This window comes from Delphinapterus leucas, chromosome 3 (assembly GCF_059928025.1).
Source record: "Delphinapterus leucas isolate spDelLeu-1000000601 "Yukka" chromosome 3, BTC_Dleu_Yukka2, whole genome shotgun sequence".
Taxonomy (NCBI): Eukaryota; Metazoa; Chordata; class Mammalia; order Artiodactyla; family Monodontidae; genus Delphinapterus; species Delphinapterus leucas.
The window spans coordinates 15,905,575-15,923,468 of NC_143131.1; the positions used below are offsets into that span (position 1 = coordinate 15,905,575).

General features: G+C 46.4%; 1 protein-coding gene across 7 annotated transcripts in view; it reads right to left on the bottom strand.

The window, feature by feature from the left end:
• The window catches only part of MYO10 (myosin X), a 218,081-nt gene that overhangs the window by 23,997 nt on the left and 176,190 nt on the right, over positions 1 to 17,894 (bottom strand). For all 7 annotated transcript variants that reach the window (XM_089908696.1, XM_022581422.3, XM_089908695.1 and 4 more), the window contains 7 exons: positions 12,878 to 13,002; positions 12,671 to 12,785; positions 6,863 to 6,969; positions 5,564 to 5,797; positions 5,155 to 5,200; positions 3,547 to 4,413; positions 2,067 to 2,190 (listed from right to left, as the gene is read on the bottom strand). In XM_089908696.1, the coding sequence (XP_089764822.1) occupies positions 2,067 to 2,190; positions 3,547 to 4,413; positions 5,155 to 5,200; positions 5,564 to 5,797; positions 6,863 to 6,969; positions 12,671 to 12,785; positions 12,878 to 13,002 (1,618 nt within the window). The remainder of the gene's footprint in view (positions 1 to 2,066; positions 2,191 to 3,546; positions 4,414 to 5,154; positions 5,201 to 5,563; positions 5,798 to 6,862; positions 6,970 to 12,670; positions 12,786 to 12,877; positions 13,003 to 17,894) is intronic.

The following is a 17,894-nucleotide window of genomic DNA, read 5'->3' on the forward strand; positions in this document are numbered from 1 at the left end:
CCAAGAGCCCTCACCCACCAGTCACTCCGCTGCTCTTACGTTATTGATGGGACTCACCCCCAGCCCTGCCCCCCCCAATTCCGGGTGTTCCCTTCGTATTTCATCTAGAGAATTTGATCAACGCTCTTAGTTTCGTGACTGTAAACACCTTTAGTAGTAGTAGGCTGGTGCAAACTCATCTACGCTCACAAAATAGAATCTGGTGGTTGGTTAGATTTTCCTTATCATTGGTTTCTTTGAAACTTTTGGTCACAACTTTAAGGCTTTATTAAACATTAAATGGTAATGTATCAGAGATTAAGTGGTGACGCAGTTACACAATAACTCTGTTTTATTAAGAGATGAGTGTGCCAAAACTTCACTTGCTTACCTTCTTGAGCTCTTAATGCTTTAATCTTGGGATTTTAGCGCTCTGAATGTATCTTTACTTTTTCCTAATCTTATTTGTTTTAATCAGACAATTATACAATAAAAGAATGCCATATATTATAAATAAGAGTGATTTACAGGGAATTTTTGAGCTAAATTAGGGAACTAGATTAACTAGGGGGAGAGGAAAATATATGAATAATAAAAAGCTTTATTTATTCTGAGAAATGCATGAGAAAATCTTAAAATGCTACGATTAGATACTTATTGGGTTATTAGGTTCTGATCTGTGATTACATTTTTTCCTTCATCCAATGAACACTCGATTATTCGGTTAGAATTTCTCAATCTTTTTCATTCCAACGCTCCTACAAGAATTCCCATCAACCAGTGACTCTGGCCAATAGGAAGCTCTCCCCCAAAAATAAACCTGGAGGGGTTTCTGTGAGCACCTGGGGGATCTGAGGCTAAGAATAGCAGAACTTTGAAAAGCAAATGAATGATGTTAGCAGTTAGACAGACATTGAAGACGGGGGGGAAAAAAAATGAAAAGGAGAAGACAAAGATGAAGAGAAAAAAATATTAAGGAGGGCAAAAGAGATACGAGAAAAGATAAATATGCCAACAGAAGAGAGAAGCAAAGGCCAAGAACAGAAGAAACAGGGAAAGGGAACCCAGAATAAAAAGGTTTTCATGGGGGAAGAAGAAAAGGAAAAGGGAAGAAAGAAAGATGGCAGCAGAAAAGAAAGTGAAGAAAAGGCTCAGAGAAAACATTAAAAACTTGAACCATCTGGGGACAATGGATCCTGTTATCTCTGCCCCATCCCCAAGATTTGGCCTCTCTCCCCTCATGGAGTCGAGGGCCGTGTGAGAAACCAATCCGCTCTTTAGATGACCCGCATAAAACTCCTACCAAAAATTGGTGCTGATTATGGTTTCTCATGATTCCTGTCCCTGATTTGGAAGTCAAGGTCAAGAACATGAATAAGGCATGGGTACAAGGTCCTGATTAAGTACTTTTCCAGAAGGAGGATGCTTCAAGGTCCCCAAGTATTAAGGTTCAGTACAGTACATTCGAAGTTTCCCAGCAATGCAAAAATATAATTAAAAATTCTTATCGTGAGCAAGAGATAGACAGTAGGCGTCACAGGCAGTTTAAGCCAGGGGTGATCCTCTCTCAGATCTTTACTTTCCCATGTATAAGGGTGTCGAATACTCCTGTGGGAGGGAAGAATGCAGCTTCATCATGGTAATGGGCTGCACTAACCCCAGTAGCAACATACATGTGTGTTTGTATGTATGTGTGAGAAAGAGAGAGAGGAAACGATGTGGAAAGGAAGGGAGGGAGGGAGGGAGGGAGGGAGGGAGGGAGGGAGGGAGGGAGGGAGGGAGGGAGGAAGGAAGGAAGGAAGGAAGGAAGAAGGAAGGAAAAGAGCACAGATATGAGACAGACATGGAGGCAACAGGGAGAGAGGGACTGAAAGCGGTGACAGTGGTTGCAGACCCTTTGTCCTAATGCTGCATATGGTCCAGTAGGGTCCCCCACATCACACCACCACGGCATCCTCCATCCACCTAAGAGGACCTCACACCAGGTAAGGGGTATGTGGGATAACTTTCTCAGCCCCCCTCCTTCAGCCTCAGCTTCCCATCACTTCACCCCCTAACCCAGGCACCAGGGTGGCTGCAGGTCATACCTTTCATGTACAGGAAGCTGTGGAAGTAAGGCAGCGTGACACAGCTGTACACAGAGTCCCGCCGGTATGAAAGTTCATCGTCCGTATCAAACCGAGAGTCGAAGTCCTCTTCACTATCTTCAAACTGGACCAGGAGAGACAGAGAGAGCCAACAGTGAGCAAAAAGGACAGAAAACAAGCAAAGGAAATGCCCAGCACAGGTCAACACTGAAAAAGTAAAAACAACGGACAAAGAAGCAACACGCTGCTTCGTCACAGTGCAACGGAGTGTGGTCATCAAAAGAATTCAGAATTACAAAATACTGCCTTCTGGTGTCAAACCGTCAGTTGACCTGATACGTAACACGTGAGACATATTTTAATCCCAAGGCTATGTATTCAAAGTACAACGCTGCTGTTTAAGCGTACAATTTTAATCAAACCATCCAAGAGTTAATTCCCTTTAAGTTACTGTGCTAAAAATGTCTTTAAGGACTTCCCTGGCGGCGAAGCAGGTAAGAATCTCCCTGCCAACGTACGGGACACGGGTTCGAGCCCTGGTCCGGGAAGATCCCACATGCTGCGGAGCAACTAAGCTCGCACGCCACAACTACTGAGCCTGCGCTCTAGAGCCCTGGTCCGGGAAGATCCCACATGCTGCGGAGCAACTAAGCTCGCGTGCCACAACTAATGAGCCTGCGCTCTAGAGCCCATGAGCCACAACTACTGAGACTGTGTGCCACAGCTACTGAAGCCTGTGCGCCTAGAGCCCATGCTCTGCAACAAGAGAAGCCACTGCGATGAGAAGCCTGTGCACCGCAACGAAGAGTAGCCCCCGCTCGCCACAACTAGAGAAAGCCCGCGTGCAGCAACGAAGACCCAAGACAGCCAAAATTAAATAAATTAGTTTTAAAAATATATTCTTAAATAAATAAACAAACAAATAAATACAAATATCTTCAAGGCTTAGAAAGGCAAGGGAGTATTTGACGCACGGACAACGGGAAGAAATAAAAGTAAACTATAAATAAATCCAGAAGCTGGAAAGAGCACGTTCAAGCCCTTAAAGGTTCCTCCCTTACAACCAGAAAAATATACATCACGTCCTGCAGCGGGCGGGTGAAGCTACCGTCAGGAAAGGTCTCTGAAGTGCCCCTGGCAAGTCTCGTTCCAGTTTAGGGCGGGTCTCATTTCTCAACCTGCTGCAAAGCCAGCACAGACACAGCCAGAGCCTCCAGTTTTCTTAGGCTTTGGGCAAGATGCAGTTCTGGGTTTTGCGTTCAACCTCCAACAGGCACCAAGTTCCACTTAATTGTATGACGATCGCTTTCGGCAAGAGACAGGGGTTTAAGGCCAGCCTTAAGAGCCTGACTTTGGAATCCTGGCCCGTTCTAGGCGGGATGTCTTCATCCAAGGGATAGTGCAACGGGGGCGAGGATGGCAGACAACTTCCACCGCAATGCGGGCAAATCGGGGCCCCGGGAGGACAGTGGGTACTCACCGAGGACTGGGCCCCCTCCGAGCTGAACCGGTAGGCCCCCGAGCTGTTGTAGGTGCCCACGGAGCATCGGTAGTCTGGGGACCACTGGCTGCTGTAGGAGTTGGAGAAGGTCACGCTGCTGCCGGAGGTGACGGCCCCGTCCTCGTAGTCGTCCTGGTCGTAGTTGTAGTCGCCGTCCGGGGAGGGCAGGCCCCCAGGGGTCTGGGGCATGCAGTAGGTGGGCTCCCCGGAGGAGGAGTCGTGCTCCGAGGGGGCCAGCAGCACGGTGCTGTCGGGGTCGGGGCTGGTGGGCACCACGGTGTCGTTCATGTAGGGGTCCTCCTCCGAGGATTCGTCGCTGGTCCGGATGCCACTGGTGCGCTGGTCCGAGTGGCCGTGCTCGCTGGGGTTGGGCGACTCCTTGAAAGCGTCGTCGTCGGCCTCGAAGCCCTCGTCCACCTCCTCCTCTGGGTAGGGCTGGCTGAAGTTGAAGCTGGGCTTCTCGCCGCAGGCACCCTCCGCCAGGTCGGCCCGCACGCCCACAGACCCGCTCCCCACTGACAGGGAGCGCTCGATGTTGCGGACGCACTCGTCGATCTCGTCGAAGTTGAGCGACTCCAGGAACTCCTGGGCAGCGCGGCAGGCTTCGTCCTCCAGCCGCCGCAGCTCCTCGTCCCGCAGCTGCTGCAGCTTCTGCAGGGAGGCCTCGGTCAAGGACAGCTCCTGGCGTTCCTTCACGCGCTGCAGGTCCTCGATTTCCTTCTCCAGGCGCAGGATCTCTTCCACCTGCTTGTTCTCCTTCTGCTTCTCCAGCTCCCGGGTCAGCTCGGCCTCCCTCTGACTCTTCTGCAAGGCTTCCTGTTCCCGCTGCTTCCTCGCTGCTTCCTCCTGGACACAGAGGAAGGAAGGGGTCAGGTCAGGAAGTGACACTATGGAGAGTGCAGGCAGCGACCCTCCTTTGGGATGAGATGTGCTTGCCGGGGGCTGAACTGCATCCCTCCCTCCCCCAAATCGCTATGTGAGGCCCCAACCCCCAGTCCCCTCGGGATATGTCTGGATTTGGAGCAGGGCCTTTAAAGAGGCGATGAAGTTACAACGAAGCCGTGAGGTAGGGCTCTAACCCAACTGACTGGTGTCCTTATAAAGAAGAGGGGATTGGGACACACGCACAGGGCACTGGGGAAGCAGGTACGCAGGTGCAAGACCACGTGAGGACACAGCAAGTTACAGAGAGAGGCTTAAGAAGAAACCAACCCTGCCAACACCTTGATCTTGAACCTTTAGCCTCCAGAATTGTGAGACAATCAGTTTCTGTTGTTTAATCTGCCCAGGCTGTGCTACTTTTGTTATAGCAGCCCGAGCAAACTAATACAGTGATTGTACTGGTCTAGAGCTATCATGCTGCCGTGATTCACACTGAAACCTCAAGACGTTCACACACTTTTACCCAATTGTAATGGGTTAGAAATTGCAGCATAAACATCTCCTCTAAAATTCTTCCTCCTGTATATTTATTTTAGCTTTGAATCCTTCTCCCTACATCTTTACTTTAGTTCCAAATCACTGAGGCAAAGTGTTTGAACTGGGAAGGTAACAGACAAGATGTCATGTTGTCGCGGCATTCTTCACCTGTTGGGCGCGGAGCTCAGCTTCTCTTCGTTCCCTCTCTCTTTCTCTGAAAACAGTCAAGAAAAAAAGACAGTGAAAATAAACGAAAGCAATGAAAAAAATCCGACACCCGCTTTTCAGAGAGCGAACTTTTTAACAGAAGCTTTGCAAAAGACAACTTAGAAGTGTGAAGGAGGGATAGGGTCTCTTCCTTTGGCAATATACCTATTCTCTGCATGAATAAAAATACCACAAAACTGGGTCTTCAACGCTGCTAAGGAATTTTATCTGAGCCACCAAGCGTTATTGTTTCAAACAGCAGGTTCCATGGCATCCACTGGGAATTCCTGCTGCGAAGCTGGATATAGAGCATAAAAACGCCAGAGGTGTCCTCCGGTCTGTTTCATCCAAGCCAAGAAAGGTCCCATACCTTTCCTCCTCCTCCCGCTTCCTCTTTTCTTCTTCCGCCCGTCTCCTCTTTTCCTCCTCTGCCCGTTTCTCTGCCAGCAGCTGTTTGTAAACTCTGCGGGCAATCTGACCTCGGAGTTGCTTCTGGAAAACCACGGCTGCTTTTTTCAGGTGCAAAAACCTCCTCCTCAGAAGGAATGCTCTGTAATTCTTCTGTATAATCACTACACAATAAAGGACCTTCTTGTATTGCTTTCTGAAAATGAGAACAGAAACAGCACAACAGAATAACTGTGGAGGTAATGAGGCTTCGAGCTCTTTACATGAGTTTACGTTAATGTTACAAGACTAGACAGCAGGACCTCGTTTGGGGCTGATCCGCTCATAACAGAGACTCATTATATAGGGAGCCGACAAGGAGGCCCTTGTGGGCAAAACAAAACAGAAGAAAAACAAAAGAATAACAACAAACGAAACTCAAGCAAGACCCTATCATCATGTTGGCTAAATAAACACATCACTCCTAATACTGACTTTGAAAAGTCCTGGCAGGAAGTTGGGTTGTAAACAGAACCAAGAGATGTGATATATTTTCCTGTTCTTATGAGGAAAAAAAGCAAAGGATTTGCCACAGCAGGACGGCTGTGTACTTGAGAAAATGTAACGTACTGTGACGAGCAAGGGTTCGGGTGGCCCGCAGGTCCGCAGAGGAGGAAAGAACTCAGATGCACAGGAAAAGAACCTGCCTCATTCGGCACACCCTGGAGAGGGGGCCACTGTGGACCCAATGGGATGACACCAAAGTCAACAGGCGAGCTGCCTGTGGCTTCAGTATGTGACCCAGAGGAACTAGGGAAATGTTTAAATATGTCGCCCAGTCCCCTGATGTCGCTGCCCTGAGACATCAGGAGCCCCTTTTCCCATTTCCTGCCCAGGTCAAGCTAACTTGGTGCTGGCAATGCTAGTTACGAGCACTGCCCTGGGACTCTCCTTAGCCTGGTCCTGATCCGAACCCATCCAGGTCTATTTTAAATGAAAGCATGTGGCCAGGGCCACCCCACCTGGTGACACACACGGGGGACGCCCCCTCCCGTCCGTGCACTTTTTTTTTTTTTTTTTTTTTTTTTGCGGTACGCGGGCCTCTCGCTGTTGCGGCCTCTCCTGTTGCGGAGCACAGGCTCCGCGGCCATGGCTCACGGGCCCAGCCGCTCCGCGGCATGTGGGATCTTCCCGGACCGGGGCATGAACCTGTGTCCCCTGCATCGGCAGGCGTACTCTCAACCACTGCGTCACCAGGGAAGCCCGTCCGCGCACTTCTTACCGTGCCAAGTAGCCCAAGACGTGGGCCCGGATCACCATGGCCGCCCGCGTCAGCTCCTCCTCCCGCCGCTTCTCCAGTTTCTGCTCCAAGGACTCGCGAAGGAAGACCTGCCCAGGAGAGAGCAACATGTCACATCCACAGAGTGCGGCAGGCAGCGGTAAGGCATTGCTGAGTCAGCTGTGTCTTTGGTGGGTAAGGCTTTTTTCATTCTCTGATTTGCTCCAAACACAAACAGCCCTGGTGTCCAGCACAGGGAATCTCAAATTCCTGGTGGGGAGAGGATTTTTTTCTTTATTTTATTTTTTTTAAACTTCCCATCTGTCACGGACTAAGACCTTTGTAAAATATAGTAAACAATAGATTACTGGAAAGAAAAAAACAAAGCGGTATATAAAATCCAAGTCCCGTTTTTCCAGTTATTCCTAGTTCAACAGGCATAAGAGGGCTGTGAAATTGCCATCACGTTTATAAATCCTTATCTCACTGTGGGCTGGGACAAATAGCTCATGGGCCAGCACCAGTACTACAGTAAGTCTACATAAGAAGATATCTAGAGAGACTCCCCACGTTAAGAAGAGAGGGAGGGGGCAAGGGGGGGAAGAAAGGGAGGACGAGAAGAAGAAAAGCAAGGACAAAAGAAAGAAAGGGAGGGGGAAAAAATCCAAGAAATTTGTAAAATGTTACTTCGCCGTCACGTGGAAACGCTCCCTTCATGCCTGTCAAATGATTACGACCAAAGCGTCTTGGCCTCAAAAAATAATGCACATAAACAAACTGACATTTAAGAATGTAATTCTATAAACTGTTTGCAATGAGAACTGAATCATTTAAGTTACCTCGGTTCAGCCATGGCAAGAAAAGTATCAGTAGAATCGGGACAAAGAGATTGTAACTATTTGCTGGCCTGTTTCTGCCCGTGGGCACCTCAATCCTGCGCTTACCATTTATCTAAGCCTAAGTGTGTCTGCTAATTGGCATTCGTATCAGAATTCCTAATATTTGAAAAGGTATGAAAATACTGAGACCCTCCCTCAATCGTGGTAGCTTTTAATTTTGTAATTTCCAATGTGATGCCTGAATTATCTCCTAAAAACAAACAAATTTTTTCTTATGCTTTTCTGTTAACGGTCAGCTGGAGGCACTGGTCGGGGGCTGGTTAAACGACACACGCCCTCACTCATGATTTCTCAATTTATGCTTCAGTGAGTCATTCTGGCCTATGATGATGTATTAGGTCCTCCTGATGGCACATTTTTCCAGACTCTCTGCCCTGGCTCTTCCAAGACATTTGGGCAGAAAAGCAAATAAAGAATCCCACCATCATGTGACTCACAGAAGCCTTACCTACTCCTGCTGTGGGTTCCCGAGCATTTGTCAAACTCTCCCACCAAATAATTCTCTCGGAAAAGCTTTTCATACAATGCTCTTCCTATAATTGCAATTAATATGCTCTGCTAATGCATAAAGAGGCTGCATCTTGAGCAAAAAAAAAAAAAGTTTAATGTAAGAAACAGCAGCTACGAGCATAAAGCTTGTTAGTTCAGCAATGAGAAAAAGTTTTCAGAAATATGAAGCAGTTTTCATCAAGACTGGACTTCGAAGAAATATTTAAACTTCTCTTTGAGACGATTTTTTGATATTAAGGATCTTAGTCTAACGCTGTTGCTCTGGTTAGTGTTTAAAAGAAAAAGTAATGAAGTCAAATCTTGAACAAGAGTGGTGATGGTGGTGGTGACATCGTAACACAAAAGCATCGATGCCAACGAGCAGTACATTTATCAGACGAACAAATAGGAAGCTTTATGAAGGAAAGAGCGTCTCACACCTTATCAGAAGTCAAGGGACTGTCTTGGTTGGAATCAGAGGCAGAGAAATACCTGCCTTAGTTTCATGTCCATCAAAGAGAGCTCTATGCTCTGCCTATTAGATTTACTTCCGCATCTTTATCTATCAATAGATTCTTTCCATAACCCGAAGGGCAAACGGAGTAAAATGCTTTAGAGACCTGACTTGGCTTCATTGAGAACATCCACCCTGAATTTATGCAACAACACACAGAAAGTGATGCCAGATCTTCCAGCCCAGTGGTGTCCACTGCCACGTTGCCATGTTCCCAGGATGCAGCCAAGGTCGAGTCAGCAGGATCCAGCTGCTGTGAGCGGAGGCACCGGCCTCGTCAGGCATCATCAAGCAGCTTAGGAAGGGGCAGTGCCCACTCAGGGGGCTGCTCGGCTAACCTTGACTCAATATCCAATACGAATAGTTTCTCATGGCTTTTCCTATCATTTGCTTAGAGAGCTCAAGAGCCTATGGATTATTCCAGTAAAATGTCTTTATAGAATACCTCTTGCAGGATTTATTGCCAGAGAAGAAATAAGGTCTGGCAATGTAGTCCACGGACCAGAAAAGCAAAACGTGCCGGAGTCACAAGGTAGAGGGGAAAGGCAAAACCAGGAAGAAAGAGGGGAGCAGCTGCTCACCTCCGTCTCCCTAAACTTGGCTTCTCAGCAGGGGAGTACAGCAGGATCTCCTGCTCGGGCTGTTCCAGAGGCTTGGACAGGCCTCCTAGCTTCTTTAGGGATGCTTCCCCAGCAGATAAGAATCCTTGCTTTCCAAAGACCAGATGTGTTTTAAGCCAGTGAATTCAGACCTGGCGCCATGTTTAATTTGCTGACTACAGCGCTGCCCACATTTCCCTCTGTCATGTAAGTGTTGACAGAAACTTCTTTACCAGAAGATCTAGATATTTTTTAGAGGTTCAAGGTTTTAAATGCAAAGACCTCTGGCGGCAACACTGACTGAAACACTGCTAGAGTATAATTAAGTGTATAATGAAGTCAAATGTTGGTCAAGGTCAAGGCTATTTAGTGGATACAATTCAAATGCTCTCATGTTTCCATTTACTTCCTAATATTTATGTGAAATGATAAGCTTCCATCCCACTTCTGCTTCCAATGTGTCACCAATTAAAATTTAACTCCTCTTTAAAGATTTCCTTTTCTTGAATACTCTTCTGATCATGTCAATTCACAGTGAGCTCTCTCCTGGAGGTGTGTCCTTATTCCTTCAAGAGATCACACTGCATAATTTATCAGTTGTATGGGATGACTTATCTCCCAGAAACTTAGTAAACCGGGGGCAATGCCCATGTCTTTATGTCTCCGTATCCCTGTGCTACACCCAGTTCTAAGTCTTGCTGGGGCCTGATTTCCACCTAAAGTTGTAAATGAAGTTGGATTGATTTTTTCAGAGCTCAGAAAAGAGACCGGTATTGGCTGGGTGAGTCAATCATCTTTGATGTTATTCCATGGTATAAGGCAGTGAGACAGGAGGAGGATATCAGTTTATAGAGAATGTAATACCTTTTTAATTAAAAAAATCAGAGCAGACTATATTATACTGCCAAGAGCTCCACTTGAACCAACTTCTTTAGAAAGTCCTTTGAGTGACTCAACATACAACATCTTGTGCCATCACTTTATAGTTTTTTAGCATTTAACAGACACTGACTGAGCTCCTACTATGTGAACTCCTACTACGTGCATTGTGTTGTGTAGAAGAACGAACAATGAACTCTACATTCTCTATTGGGTGATTGTAGACAAGTCACCAGGCAATACCAAGAAAACATGACAGCATGTTAAGTGTTACAACAGGGCAGAAAACAGAAAGATGTCAATGACAGAGGAGGGGGCTTAGCCCAGTTTAGGGATGAGTTTTGGTTCAGGGTGCAGTGAAGAATGTCAAATAGGACTCCTGTCAAAGCCTGCATCTAAGCAGAGACTTGAAGGAGGAGTTGGCTAAACGGGTTGGAGGGGAGGGTGGAGAATTCCAGGTAAAGAGACCTATACACCTGGGACGACACACCCCAAGGTGACCCCCAATGAGTTACATACACCCTTGTTTAATCCTATTAGTGTGGGTGGAACCCGTGACTTTCTTCTAGAACATGGCAAAGGTGATGGGATATCACTCTTATGGATATGTTACATCATATAAGACTCCACCTTAGGAGACTGGAGCAGGAGTGTCTCCTGCTGGCCCTGAAGAAGTGGGAGGGTGTGGGAGGGGGTCAGGTGGTTAGAAACTGTGGGGGGACCTCTAGAAGCTGAGAGTGGCCCCAGGGGGCAGCCAGCAGGAAAAGAGGGTCCAGTGGGACTGCAGCCTCAGTCCTACAACTGCAAAGAATGGCATTCTAGAGCCACGTGAGCTTGGAAGAGGACCCCAAGCTCCAGAAGGGAATGCAGCCCCAGCTGACACTCTGAGACCCTGACAGAGGACCAGCTAAGCTGTGCCTGGACCCCTGACCCATAGATACCATGAGGTAATTGGTGTGTGTTGTTAAAGCTGCTAAGTTTATGGCTGTCTGTTGCACAGCAATAGATAACTAATATAATACCTCTGCATGCCATCTCTACCTTGCTAGATGTTTGCATCTTAAATCCCTGGCCAGCTGAAATCCTTCAAGAGAAGAAGAGTATGTTCATTATACACTTTCCTTTGCTAAGTGGGCTCCAGGTGATGCCTAAATACTTGCCATTAATCTCACATCAATGTTATAGACTGAATGTTGGCCACCCCCCCCACCCCCAATTCTTATGCTGCAGCCCTAACCCCCAATGTGATGGTATTTGAAAGTCAGGCCTTTAGGAAGTAATTACGTTTAGGAGGGTGGGGCCCCATGATAGGATTAGTGCCCTTATAAGAGGAGGAAGAGAGACCAGAACTCACTCTCCACCGTGTCAGGACACAGTAAGAAGGCAGCTGTCTATAAACCGGGAAGGAGACCTTCACCAGAACCTGACCATGCTGGCACCCTGATCTCAGAATTCCAGCCTCCAGAACTGTGTGAAATAAATGTCTGTGCTTAAGCCACCCTGTCTATGGTATTTTGTCAGAGAAGCTCTGAGATGAAGACAGTCAAACTGCAAGATGTGTGTCTCTGTTTCCCTCTTCCTCCTCTTTCTTTTTTTAAACAAAGAAACTCCTAGGTTAAAAACATAATGTAAGCAGAAACTTTAAAATATTTCTCTGCTGCTTCATTCCTACTTGTAGAGTCAGGAGGATGAGGCTTGAGGAACACTTCTTACTTTTGAAGACAACCATACACTCAAAGGCTGACCCCCAGCTGCCTGCATTTCTGCCTCTCCTGTGTGATAAGACCCTGGAGGTGGGTGGCAGAAGGAGAATGGAACCCCAAATGAGAGCTCTGGAAGTTCCTGATACAGGGAGAAGAGGTCATACTGCCAATTTTATGGCTAAGTTTTGCTGTTGAGGCCAGACTGCTTATCACTCAGCTAAGGGGTAAAGGCCTCAGTCACACCTGCATGTTTAAAAAAATGGATTTCAACTTGGCTTTCCAGACTGGACTTTGGGTAACCTGCCGGATTTCGGACTACTTGCTGGTCTCCCACACAACAGCTCCTGTGATGCAGGGAGAACATTCAGTATTCTATTCTTATAATGCAAAGTTAGAAGGGTCTGGGGTATCACTTCTTAGATGCCAGAGGCTGCCCAGTTCTTCCCTGGCACTGAGTTGCCCATCAGCCAACATTTGTTGACTGACTGAATGAAAACACACGCACTTAGGATCCGATGCTTCAATGTGTCCCCAAGAACACAGTCCCTGAAAATCAAGGACTTCAGATAAAAGACTCACGTTGGGAGGACAAAGAGTACGGCTAGCATGATACCATGCGTATCCTCCCAACATTGGAAAAACAGTTGGCTAGCAGTCATCACAGAACACCGAACTCAAACATCTCTCAGGGGGTTGATGGGACGGTCGTTCTTTCTCCGAAATTTTACCTTCGTCTTCCCCAGCTGCCACTCGCTGTTGGAGGCGTCATAGAGCTGCAGCAGGGCCGTGCACTTGCCCCTCACGTCCTCGGGCAGAGCCACGTTCCTCGTCAGCACCTTATATCTGCAAAAGAAGAATGCCCAGCGTCACCTTGTGCTAAAATCCTTTCCCCAGCCCCTCTGCAAAGAAAGAGGGTCTCTGCAGCTCTGTCTTGCCTTTTGTAAAAATCCTGGAAGGGTCTTCGGACAGCATACCCAGCTTTCCGGATCCTGACTGTCTCCAGCATCCCGGAGTACCGCAGCTGGTTGACCACAACTGCCTGTTCAAACTGGTCGGGCATCTAAAACATGCCAAGAGGTGAGAAGATGACGTTAACAAGACCGCACACCCCCCCCCCCGCCATGGTTTTACACACACACATTTTGAACCTACACAAATATACAAAACAGAAAACAAACCCCACCCCACATACCCATAGCCTAGTTGTAACAGCCAGCACCCATGTCATTGCTGCCCCCCCATCCTTAGCCCACTTACTCCCTGACCTTGGATTTTTTTTGAAGCAAGTCCCAGACAGTACACACTCTCATTTGTAAATATATCAGTATCACTTTTACTTTTTAATTTTTGGGCTGTGCTTTGCGGCATGAGGGATCAGTTCCCTGACCAGGGATGGAACCCGTGCCCCCTGCAGTGGAAGTGTGGACCACTGGACCGCCAGGGAAGTGTTCCAGTATCATTTTTTTAAATAGAACCACAACACTATCTTAAAAGATACCAATAATTCACTGATATCAATATCCAGGTTCAAATTTCTGATTATTTTACAAATATCATAAACGGACCACCATTTTTAATGCTATGTTTTCCAAAGAATCTTAAGTGTCATGCAAATATCACTTTATTTACTTTTCAAAATTCAATTTCCAGGCATTTTTTTTAGCTGAAGAATGCAGTGATCCAGTGAGGGCTGGGGGCGGGGTTAGGGGCTGGGGAGGAAAAGGAGAGCTTGTAAGTGGAGAAAACAGACAAAAATGAAAAAAAAAATTAATTTTCTCAATTTCTAGTCAGAAACCCCATTTATCGAGCTCCATGCTATGGTCACTAAATAAATTAATCCCAGAACATACAAACAAAAGACAGAGGAAATCAAGCCAAGACTTAACATTCTGAACCATATTCTCTTATCTGTTCAGTTGCCAAACAAACTGGTGTTGCTGACAGGACAATAGTCTTTCAGGGTAAAGCCCAAAAGTATGCCATTTCCCACTCACAGCTTTTTGGGCAGTGATTTGTGTTTTAATCCGAACACCCCATTCCCTTTAATTAATTCGTATTTTCTTATCTTACACAACTGTGTACAAAATGACTGAAAAATAGTGCCATAGAACACAAGTACATTGTTAAAAAGTGCAAAGACGGTAAGTGGCTTAAATTTGCGAGCCTTAAAAACACAGCCAGTCATTAACACAAAATCAGGCTGAAAGCCATGTTATTCTGTACGCTTTCCAAGCTAGCAAAAAAATAAATCTGAAGAATGCTCTGTAAATCTCCCTTGCAGCGTTTGATGGAAAAGCTGCCATCATATCCAGCAGGATGACTTGTCTCATATTTAATTTCTCCTACAAACACTGGGGTCAGATGTCTCTACTCAGCAGTATTCTACCGGAGTCTCGCCAATAAATAAGGGCGAATATCCAAAGAACTGGGGCTCACTGGTTTCTGGTCTTAATTATTTCAAATATCCCTGGACGAGAAAGAATAAAATAAAAGCATGAAAAAATTAGCCTTGATAACTCCTTTCCCTTATCTTCGGATTGAAACACAGAGAGAGAGGCAACTGTTCTGAGGGTATTTGGTTAAAATGCTCCTGTTAGATTTATTTGGGAATATAATCTGAACAGTAGCGATCCACAACGACCTGTAGAGAGCTAATATAAAACAAACACTGAATAAGGCATCAGACTTAGTTAACTTTGTTAATTCATAGAGAAAGCTACGAATTTCATATTTATTCATTTGATGCTCAAAGACTTGTTAAATTTAAAAAAGAAAAACCTCTCTAAATCTCTCTCAAACTTTCACTGTTCCTGACCCATACTTTTTTCCTTGCTCCTTTTCTTTCAATCTCTACTTAACAAAGTCCGTACAATTCCTTAGTTTGGCACTAGTTATTAAAACACTCTGAAAAATATTACTAAAGGGACACCCCATCCAAAAAGTCCAGCGGCACTTACCATCTTCCAGTCCCTCCGAGGAACATTCCACCTTCGGTTTGGCTCTCAGGCCAAAATTCATATGGAAAACAACTGCCACACTGACCTTTTCGCCACAGCTAAAGACACTGAACAATAATGAACACCATTCCTGTGCTTTAAAAAGTGCTCGGTCGCCATGACAACCCCTTCCATTCTCGGGCTAATTAGTGTGGTGTGGTTGTAGGATTTCATACAGCCTGGGGAGGGGAGGGAGGGTGGGAGGGAGCCACCAGGAGTGGCCACTCTTTCCAGGCTCCCATTGTGATTGTGTTTCTGCCCCTTCACAGAAATTTAACCGGGGGAAGGGGGATCTGTTCGCAGATTGTCGCCCTGGGCAACACACAGGGCAATCACGAGGGGAGTAGACCTGTATTTCCATTGGTGGGTCTCAACTTCCTTTTCTTTCTGGTGAATTTAATGTTCAAAGATGACACAGCCGGAGGGTGGACAAGTCACAGCTCAAAGGCATGTGGCCTTTCAAAACTTCAGCTAATGCACTCCAGTCTGTACTGGTAACTCGTTTTCCAGAACTGGAGGTCCTCCCTCCAAAGACTGCCGGCAGTGTCCTAACTGTGAAGTTTTGATGGCCGACAGCAAGGGAGGATTTGGGAAGTAACAGTCATAAACCGGGGCAATTATAGTCCCAGGAGTCTGGTCTTGATCCGTTTACTGAATATAAATGATTAAACACCTACTATGCGCCGAGGTTTTGTGATTCATGCTTTCGGGGGAAACGAAAGGCGGGGGCTGGATTCTTTTTTGTCTTAAATCAAAACCCCTCACCAGAGTAGGACGTTCATTACAACTGATGGACCCACATGACACATCCTAATCACCCCAAGTGCATATCTGACGTCAGGGTTCACTCTTGGTGCTGTACATTCTATGGGCTTTGATGACTATGTAATGACACGTGTCCATCATCAGAGCGTCGCACAGAGTGGTTTTGCTGCCCTAAAAATCCTGTGCTTCATCTGTTCACTTCTACCTCCCCAACAGCTGGCAACCACTAATCGTTTTACTGTCTCCACAGCTTTTTTTTTTAAGGCTAATTTTTTTAAAGAGCGGTTTTAGGTTCACAGCAAAATTGAGAGGAAGGTACAGAGATTTCCCTTATACCCTCTGACCCTCACTTGCATAGCCTCACAGGGCTGATTCTGTTTCCAAGGACACTGAAATTTAGGAGGGTGACAGGTATGCCAAACATCACTACTTATTTGGTAGACGGCCTACTACAAAACCATACTAAAAATTAAAGTTACGTTCCTTGGGAACACGGGACAAAGAAAAGTACTGAGGGGGTATGGGTGTCACGTGAATTTGAACCCAGGTCTGACCCAGAGTTTGGGCTCTCACAACTCCTACTCACTGCTGGAGGGGAAGGGACATTCTACACAGAGAACACAGCACAAACCAAAGCCAAGAGGTGGAAAGAGAACCTGGCATGTTCAGTAGTTCAGTCCGGGATGGAACGCGGAGGTGGACGGGGACCTGAGCTGTTGGTGGACACGGCACTCAAGTTTGATGCCACTGTTTCCAGGATCGCGAGCTGCCCGCCGGGGGCAGACCTGTGCTGTAGAAGGATCCCCGTGTTGGTAGCAGCAAAACTGGAAACAAGACCAGAGGCATGGCTGGGTCTATTTTGATATCATGCCCATCATGAAGTGTTAGGCGGCCATTACAAAATAAGACCAAATTAAAGATGCCCCAGGTAACTCTCAAGCCTTTTTGAAAGGTGAGAAAAAGAAGATGCAGAAAAGTATGTATAACAATGACCCCATCAAATAAAACACCTGCTCTATGTATGTACATGTGTGTGAATATACACATTTAGATACACAATGTGCAGAAAAGGATAGGAGGAGACATGCCGGGCTGTTAATGAGTGGGGGGCACTACTATGGGTGGTGGGAAGAAGAGACAGCTGAGAAAAAAGGGGGGAAAATGAGACGGCACTAAAAGAAGGAAATAATCACGTATGTACAATATGAAAAATTTCTATTTGGCTATATATCTTTGAAGACACTTTTTTTTTTTTTTTTTACAAAGTAAAAAAAAAAATCAGGTACAGAATGGACTGTAGAGGTCCTACTTTGAACAGCGTGGACACAGAGGCAGAGAAGCAGGGAGATCAGGGGCGAAGCTGCTGTAAGGGAACCTTAAAGTGCAAACGACCCAAACGTCCATCAACCGATGAGAAGACAAACAAAATGGTCTATCCATAAAACGGAATATTACTGGCCGTAAAAAAATGAAGCGCTGCTACATGCTGCAACATGGATGAGCCTTGAGAACATTATACTAAGTGAACGAAGCCAGTTACGAAACACCACGTGTTACGTGATTCCATTCATGTGAGACGTCCAGGACAGGAAATCTACGGAGACAGAAGGTAGAGTGGTGGCTGCTAAGGGCTGGTGGAGGGGATGGGGAGACAGAGCGGGGACAGCCAAGAAGTAGGGCATTTCTTTTTTTATAAATTTATTTCTTTATTTTTGGCTGCGTTGGGTCTTCGTTGCTGCGTGGGCTTTCTCTAGTTGCAGCGAGCGGGGACTACTCTTCGTTGTGGTGCATGGGCTTCTTGTTGCGGTGGCTTCTCTTGTTGCAGAGCATGGGCTCTAGGCATGCGGGCTTCAGTAGTTGTGACACGCGGGCTCTAGAGCACAGGCTCAGTAGTTGTGGCGCACGGGCTTAGTTGCTCCACGGCATGTGGGATCTTCCCGGACCAGGGATCAAACCGTGTTCCCTGCATTGGCAGGCGGATTCCCAACCACTGTGCCACCAGGGAAGTCCCCTAAGGAGATTTCTTTTTGAGGTAATGAAAATGTTTTAAGTGTCTGTGGTGATGGTTGCACATCTCTGTGAATCTATGAAAAACCATTGAATTGTACACTTCAAATGAGTCAGTTGCATGGTATGTGATTTATAGCTCAATAAAGCTTAGGAAAAAAAGGTATTGTAAAAGCCAGACTGA